The following is an 8791-nucleotide window of genomic DNA, read 5'->3' on the forward strand; positions in this document are numbered from 1 at the left end:
CTTCTTAACTGTTTGAACTTCATCAGCAGATACCTGACACTTCTTAGCAATGTCATCCACCTTTTCGGCTGTTTCTGTCAACTTTTTTTGCTGTAATCCAAAGGCCCCCTCCATGGAGTCAAGTTTTTGATTTATTTTTTGCAGCTCTGCCAGCAGATGACGAGCAAATTCATTCTCTGGTTGATTGGCAGCAGCTACTGCAGAGACTGGGCTAGGACAGGAAGTCCCGCCCATCCTCTTGGGCAGCTTTTCTTGTGCTTTCCTCGCCATGTTAGAAGTTTGTTTATACTTTGAAAGTATTCGCCACAACTTCTCCAAATGGCTCTCCAGCCACCGCTTTTTCTTCCCTCCCAGAAGGTAAGCTGCTTTTCCCGTCTTTCGCTTCACTCCCCCTTTATAGCTTTTTTCTTTTATAGTCTCTTTTATGGGTGTGGGGGAGTCCCCTCCTCCCTTCTCCGCTTATCCGAGGGGGGGGGAAGCCTTTCAACTGCTCAAAATTTACTACGTCAACTTACAGTTCGCTCACTTTCGTTTTCGGATCAGTCTCTGCCGCTTCACCACTCCGCTCTGCCGGGGGCTTTGCTAAACCCCATTGCGGGGCACAGCGCAGCTGGAGCCGTTTGGGGCAGGGGAGACTTTTGGCGGAGGAGCCTCAATTCCCGGCTTGTGTGCCGGCAAGAGGCATCCCCCAGACTCCCAAATGCGCCCCCTGGTTCGGAGCTCCTTTAACAAGGGCTCCTTAGGATCTCCGCACCGGCGGGATCCCTCCAGACAGCGTGTGGGCGATCCGACTCCGGGAGTTGACCCGAGAGTCGTTCGCCAGGTGCACAGCCATAACCGGAAGTCCCCTTTCAAATCTGTTTGGACAGTATTTTGGTTTAAAAGAAAGAGAGCATTCTCAGGAGCAGAGTTTTTATAGTTGGTACCATGAAATCATTTTTATGTTCTTACTTAGAATTGTAGAACACACAGCCCTGCTAAGCACTGCCAATCAATTAAAAACAAAATATTGAGGGGTTGCTTTTGTTTCTTGCCTGTTTCACTTCATTAATTTTGAGGATAGGTACTGGCAAGGCAGGAGCTGCAGTGGCTCAAGTGGTTAAGACGCTGAACTGCAGGCTGTGGAAGGTCAGTAGTTCAGCAGTTCGAGACCCGGGTGCCGCATGATGGTGTGAGCTCCCATCTCTAGTTCCAGCTCCTGCCAACCTAGCAGTTCGAAAGCAAGAAATTGCAAGTAGATAAATAGGTACCACTTCGGTGGGAAGGTAACAGCGTTCTGTGCGCCTTGGTGTTTAGTCATGCCGGCCACATGACCATGGAAACGTCTTCGGACTTTGAAACAGAGATGCGCACCGCAACCCTAGAGTCAAATTCGACTGGCTTTCGAGCAAGGGAACCTTTACCTTTACTGGCAAGGCATTAAAGTATGGTACAGCAGTCTGGCTTTCATCCTCTTTGAGCTTTCAAATCTAAGAAGCTGCTTTGTAAGAACATAAGAAGAGCCCTTCTGGAACAGACCAGTGGTTCATCTATTCCAGTATCCTGTTTCACACAGTGACCAACCACCTACTTTGGAGGACAAACAGGGCATTGAGTCTGAGGTCTTCCCCTGATGTTGCCTCCCTGCACTGGTGTTCAAAGGTTTTCTGCCTCTGAATGTGGAGGTTCCCTTGAGTTATCATGACGAGTAGCCACTGATAGACCTATCCTCCATGAATCTGTGTAATCCCCTTTTAACTCTGTCTGTCCCTGTGGCCATCACTACATCTTCTCACAGCCAATTCCATATTTTAATCACTCACTTTGTGTTTTAGTGTGAGATGCCATCTTAGTCTGTTAGCTCTAGATAGAACTAATTGGACTATTTCTTTCATATATTGATAATTTATTCTACAGTTTATACTGTATCTAAGTCTGAATCTGTGAAAATTCTGCTGAACAAACTGGGATCAATTATTATTCTTAATGCAGGAGAAGACTGTATACATTTATTATACACACACATACATGCAGAGATTTAAAAACATCTGAAGCTAAACCTGCATAACAGGAAATTTCCTTTTCTAATCCAGGTGTTGTGTCAAATATCTCAATAGATCTCTATTCTACATTTGGTTTTAGGTAAAGACCTTCACAGTAGCAATCGCCACATCCTGATCCAAAGTCTCCAGTACTTTTGAACTCCAAAGCTAAATGAATTATAACAGTCAGAGCCTTTGAAAGCTCTGTTTTTGTTTCTTGGACAGACACATTTTAAGTTTAGTGCAGGAAAATTCATTATAATGAAGTTGTCATTGCTATTTCTTTAGGAACTTAATTCTTGCAGTGCCTTCAGCAAGCACCTAAAGGGGGCAGTGTTAACATTTTTAAATATCTGTCTCTTTCAGAAATCTTGGGTTCTTCAGATACACCATATGAAAAAGGTGTTTTTGACTTGGAAGTAGTTGTGCCTGTAAGGTAAGAAGAGAATTTTTATTGTTAATGAGGAGATGTGTTGAACAAAGATGGCCTTGTAATAGAAAGAACTGGTTGATATTGATGACAGACTAGACTGCAGATCCCTATAGGATCATAAAATGAGAGCTGTCATATCTCTTTTCAGTTACTATGTTTTACCATGCATATGGTTCTCATTTGTGTGTACTGAGGTTCAAGATACATGTGTTGCCCCTTTCAGATAAAATGATGATTGTGCATATCAGGGAACTGTGCATCAGTGCATTTTCTCCCTAAGGGTGGTACATAAGAACATAAAAGAAGCCAATGTTGGATCAGGCCAATGGCCCATCCAGTCCAACACTCTGTCACACAGTGGCCAAAAATACCAGGTGCCATCAGAAAGTCCAGCAGTGGGGCCAGGACACTAGAGGCCCTCCCACTGTTGCCCCCAAGCACCAAGAATACAGTGTATCACTTGCCCCAGACTGAGAGTTCCTATCTATACCTTGTGGCTAATAGCCACTGATGAACCTCTGCTCCATATGTTTATCCAGTTCCCTCTTGAAGCCATCCATGCTTGTAGCTGCCACCACCTCCTGTGGCAGTGAATTCCATGTGTTAATCACTCTTTGGGTAAAATGTAATGACTGAAAGGGGTAGTTGTGTTTGTAGCATCTGGAGAATTTGAGATCAGTCTAAAGCTTAAAATTTCTTCTAGAAATTAGATTTTAGACTTGTTTAAAAATGCACGGAGAAGCAGAAACAGTAGACATGAAGTTGCGATACACTATGTTTGATTCTTTTTAAAAACAGAATTATTTCTTATATATTTTAAACTGTTTCTTAAATAGGTATCCATTTGAGCCTCCCAAGATCCGCTTTCTGACTCCCATCTACCATCCCAACATTGACTCTTCTGGAAGAATTTGTCTTGACGTTCTCAGACTGCCACCCAAAGTAAAGAATGCTGCTTTAATGGAATTCTTTGACAGCAGCTATAATTGGCAAGCCCAAGTGTTTGCACATGAGTGCAAATCCTGGCACGTGTATTGTGCAAAGAGACCTTCTGCTGTATTTACTGGTGTTATTCTATTGACTTGGATAGGAATTACTAATAGGCTAATTTGTCGGGGCTTCTTTATGAGGCTGAATTGTTTTATATTGCTTGCCTTTAATGTTTGCAAAGACTTTATGATTTTTTTTTTGTGGTTGCATACATTGCTTGATATTTTGATTGCTGCCTCCTTATCTATTGCAGTGATGCCTGGAAGACCTGACAGGGGGAGCATGGTTTGTGTCTGCTTTATAAACCATATTCTTGTTTCTACTCCCCTCCTCCCAGTAATACTGCATTTCTTTCTGTGAAGGGTGCGTGGAGGCCATCACTGAATATTGCAACTTTGCTGACCTCCATACAAATGCTTATGAATGAGCCCAATCCTGATGACCCTCTCATGGCTGACATAGTAAGTTTCCTCCTCTTAATTTGTGTGTTTGATTTTGAACATTAAACTGCCATGTCACTGCTTGCTGCACAAGGAGATATGGTTTGTAGGATCTATCCAAAGCACCCATCTGACATTTAAGCATTACAAAAAACTCTGCATTTGGGAGGTTGAGTGGGTAGGAGAAGAGCAGAGAATAGGGTATCATGTTATCTAATTGTGTTGAACACACTGGCTTATTTGCTTTTTTGCAGTACATTATCTTCTAGATCCAAAATTGATTAATACTATTTCTAGCCAGTCTATCTAAGGAAAAGTGTTAATTCTGAAGCAGTGAATAATGTGCAAATAGAGGGTGTGATCCAGCAGAGTTGTTAGCAGAAAGAAAGATGCGGTTTGCTGCACTACCCTCCCCCCATCAGTCCCTGCTGACTCTAGGAAGTTGATTTGCCGAGTTGCAGGATGTCACATGAATTGGGAGGCTGCAGTGTGACAGATGAATGTGGCAAAGTTGGTCCCTTCCTCCATCTTCTGCAGGCATAGCAACACAGCCTTATAAATTTCTGTTTTCATAAATTCTTTTGGTTCCAGTGTGATATCCGTGTGGGTATTGCAACCCTGGGAATTGTTTCCCCGAAGGTGGGAAAGACTGCTGGGGGAAGAAGAATGCGGCAGAGATCTGCATCCACTATAGCACCTTCTGCTGCGGATTGCTGGATCCAGCTTAGACTTTTGAAACTGGATGATACTTGCATGTTTTATATAAAACATTAGGGCTTCTCTGAAAGATTAGTCTTCTTAAATAGGGTTAAACAATTTACTGTGCTGTCTAGTAAATCTGCCATCAAACGTAAGTATGGCTTATGACTGAGAGGCCATAATTACTCTTTGTCTCTTGGGTTTTTTTAATTATGTCTAGTCCTCTGAGTATAAATACAACAAGCAAGCATTCCTGAGAAATGCCAGACAGTGGACTGAGAAATATGCAAGCCAGACAACTATGGTAAGAAATATACATAATTTGTTGTAAAGGTTGTGTGTGTGCGTGCAGATAAGGTTAATCTTCACGTGTGTAGTCTTGCTGTACCCAATGAAATATTTCAGATCTGTGTCATTTAATTGTCTTCATGTAATTAAGTTTGTGGAGTGGAAGTACTGTGAATGTGCCATGATACACAAGTGTCTGCATTTAACTCTTCCTTTCCGGGATACCTTATTTTTGGCTGGATAGGTTTTTTCTTGGTTTCCATGTAGCACGAAACATCACAGAAAAATGCAGGAATTTTTCAGGTGAGGGTTTATTGCAGTTTATGTCTGCCTGATCTCGTAAAACATGCCCTGAGTAAGCGTTTTGGGACTTTACCCTGTTACAATAATATTTGGAATTCTGTCTGACTTGCAACTTGTTCCTAAAACCTGTGACAACATGCACATGCTTAGTGTTGATGTAGAGGGGGAAATTGATCAGTAGAGAAGAAAGGGTTTTGGTGAAACTGAAAAGGTTTTCCAACTCCCAAAATCACATTGGAAAGATTCAGGGGAACCTGTTGATTCTAGGGAGATGAAACATCTGTTCACTTTTGCTAGACTTGAAGATCAACAAGTTCTCTTTGGAACCCCACCCTCTAAGTTGTAACTTGGTCAATATTCTCTCCTGGTTTGTTGTGTGTCTAGTAATAATGATTGTAGTATCTGTTGGGCACGTAGTTCGCTGAAGGAGAACAGCATGCAGAAATTGTGATTTCTTTCCTCCCCTTGATGGAAGATTGTAGCAGGCTTGGAAACTTTTAACATTTTTATTGTATTGCCTTCTCCTTGTATCCGGGAATGTAAGCTTCCCCTGCCTACCCCACTGGCCAAACCCAAAGTAAATAGTGGGTTTTACTTTACCGTGGAGGGCCAAATAAACAGGGCACAGGGGCCAAGGTCCTCCTGTGCTGCTCCCTTCAGTCACCATGGCTAGTAGTCATTGATGGATCTCTCCTCCATGAATCTGTCTCACCCCCTTTTTAAAACTGTCTGTTTTTGTGAAAATTGATGCAAAATATGAGTTATGTCTATCTGTCTCCCCATTTTCCTTAAGCAATCCTTTTATTTCTTTGTCATCTAGAGGCCCAGCCATCTCCCTAGCTTGTTTCTAGCCCCTGGTATATTTGAAGAAATGCTTATTGTTTGTCTTAATGTTTTTGACAATCTGCTTCTCTCAGAGTCTCTTTTTGCTTGTCTTGTTTTTCCAGAACCTGTGATCCTTTCTGTTCACCCTGATTGGGGAAACCTCCCACTTTTTAAAAAGAAGCCTTTTTTTGCCTTGTCTGGCTTCCTTAATTTGAGTCTTTAACCACAATGGCATTTTTTAGGTTTGGTACCCATCATGATTTGAAGTATGCACTCTATCTCGGCCTCAATTAGTATAGTTTTAAATGATTTCCAGGGATCCTGGATTTGACTCTCTTAATCTTTGCTTTTAACTTCCTTCTGACCAGTCACCTCATTTTAGCAAAGTTCCCCTTTTGAAATCAAAAGTGAATGAAGTTCTGCCTGGAATAGCAGGAGTACTAGGCCAAGGCAAAGCCTTGTAAAGAAGGGATTCCAGAGTCTGGGTGCTAAGGCCAAAAAAGCTATGAATCAGATGCCTGTCTCACCTCTGTTAATGTAGGCATGGCAATCAGGGCCACAGCAGATAATAGATTTTTCTGTGGCTGCTTAAATAACAGTTTGGTCTGTTTCAGTAAAGCACTAAGCGGTCTTCAGTGCCATGACAATTGTATCCTCTACTTATAATTAAACATTCACCAATTTGTGATGAAAAGAAAATCTGTGCTTACTCAGTTAAAACACAAGGGGGCATCTAGGCCTAATAATATAATTCCTTCAAGAAGCTGTTTTTGAAGGAATATGACTATAAAATGAAGAGGCAGCTGAATTGCAGTAAATTCAGTCTATCTTTATCAAGAACACTCCCTTTTCGCATGGTGATTGAATCGCCATACTTTCCAGAGCTTGCTCCCTCCTGTTTAGTATGGAGTAAGTTCTTTGTCTAATGTTCTTTGGAGCTGAAGTGGATGGCCACTAGACACAGAACTTTGTTTATGGTGAAGATTTGATCTTGGAAATTCTGTACTTAACACTTCACTTGGTGACTTTTAGGTGCAGGTGAAGATATGCTTGTTTCCCCAGGCTTATGTTGATGACTGATTTATTGCTTTAGGAGGTTTCTGGTGTTCCACTGATTGTTCTTAAGGGTTATATATTGTTTTAATGGTTTTATTATATTTTAATATTCTATGTGCTGTCTAGAGAACTTCCTTTGTTAGGATTGCAACACATAAATACTTTAAAGAAAGTACTGCGAGGGGTTCCAAAATAGGCTGCCTAGTTTCAGAACAGAGAAAGTAAGATATGAGAATAGAAGAAAAGGAAGTTTAACCACAAACTTAGTTGTTGAGCCACTGAATGTGGCAAGTGATATTTGTGATGGATGGTTTCAAGTTCTACCCTCCAAGAGCCTCAGCCAATCACTTTCAAATGGTGGATTGGAGTGTTGAAAAGGGGGGAAAATAGTTTGGCAGTTTAACTGCTGGTCAACTGTTGGATTTTGATGGGAGAAAGTTAGGGGGCCTGTTGGTCCATTAAAGATTTTAGATATTTTCAAGTTCTATTCCTGTCAAAAAGAGTTAAAAGCCTTTCTGTCCTATGTTATGAGTCTGAATCGAGCAGATCTGTTTTGTGATTGTTGCCCTTTCTCAGGTCCCCGCTCTCCAGTAACTTTGTTACTGTAATACTGAGAGGGCTGTAGAAAAGGAAAACAAACAACCAGGCCACACATACCACTGAAATAAACCTGTTTCTTAGTTGTTTTCATCAAGCCTGCTGTGTGGTTCTTTCAAGCCTATAATCCCCTCATTACAGGCCAAGTGCATGCCAGGGGCCACTCTGAGTCCAGGCACTGCCCTCATTGAGGACTAGAAACTGATGTAGTCCCCCAAACCTCAATTATAAAAATAAAAGTATGGGGGGGGTGGAGTTTGTAGGATGTGAAATTTAAGTCTCTGGTTTCTAGGTCTGCAGATGGGATGCTTTCACAGCTCTTGAGGAGGTGGCAAGAATAGGCTGTGGCAGGTGGGCTGACTGGCCTCAGTTCTGAAGGCAATGCATGTTACGCAGCTCCTGAAGTTCCGGACTGGAGAGCCTGAGTAGTCTCTCCTGATGTGAATGAAGCCATTGGTTCTTTGAGCTGTGTGAACACAGAAACCAAGATTTGTGTTTTTTCTCTCACTTGTTTTTCTCTGATACTATTCCAGGCTTCAGAAAACCCAGATGAAGAGAACCACCAAAGTGAGGCCAGTCAAGTGAAAGGTTCTAATGCTTCCCAGAAAAGGAAAGGAAGTAATATGAGTGGATTCTCCAAAAAGCCTTGCTCAAAAACATAGAGGCTTTGCTGCTGTGCAGTATCCCTGTCTGTCAATGTTTGCTTTTAGTTTTACTTTCCATCTCTTAAATAGGCTTGACATGCTTAATGTACTATTTACACATTATGTAATACCCCTCCAGTCGCTTGAGTGATCTCATTGTAATAGCCACTGTGGGATCTGTCTGTGTTTTTAAAAACATTTTGCTGTTTTACTTGTAGGACTCTTAAATGTTCCTTTGTCTCTTCTTTAATTTTGTTCATGTGTTAAGAATAAACAACAAATATTTAATCTTCCTATGACTAATGGTCATTGATGGATCAGGACCAGTTAGTTTGATAGAGTGATGTGTGCGGATGATTTCAGGCTCATTACTGAGGTAAGGGTTAGGATAAATACTGTTTTATGCACCAGCCTTCCCTTTCTCAGTAATTTTGGAAATTGCAACACACTTTTGGTAAAGTGAACGTGATCTGAAGGACATAGAAGGGTGTACTT

General features: G+C 41.6%; 1 protein-coding gene across 2 annotated transcripts in view; it reads left to right on the plus strand.

The window, feature by feature from the left end:
* The window catches only part of UBE2T (ubiquitin conjugating enzyme E2T), a 12678-nt gene extending 4251 nt beyond the window's left edge, over nt 1–8427 (plus strand). For both annotated transcript variants that reach the window (XM_015415606.1, XM_015415604.1), the window contains exons 3-7: nt 2388–2457; nt 3291–3396; nt 3807–3905; nt 4804–4887; nt 8186–8427. In XM_015415606.1, the coding sequence (XP_015271092.1) occupies nt 2388–2457; nt 3291–3396; nt 3807–3905; nt 4804–4887; nt 8186–8314 (488 nt within the window). In that variant the 3' untranslated portion in view covers nt 8315–8427. The remainder of the gene's footprint in view (nt 1–2387; nt 2458–3290; nt 3397–3806; nt 3906–4803; nt 4888–8185) is intronic.
* The last annotated feature ends 364 nt before the right edge of the window (nt 8428–8791 follow it).

This window comes from Gekko japonicus, unplaced genomic scaffold (genome assembly GCF_001447785.1).
Source record: "Gekko japonicus isolate JY-2015 unplaced genomic scaffold, Gekko_japonicus_V1.1 scaffold2640, whole genome shotgun sequence".
NCBI classification, from domain to species: Eukaryota; Metazoa; Chordata; class Lepidosauria; order Squamata; family Gekkonidae; genus Gekko; species Gekko japonicus.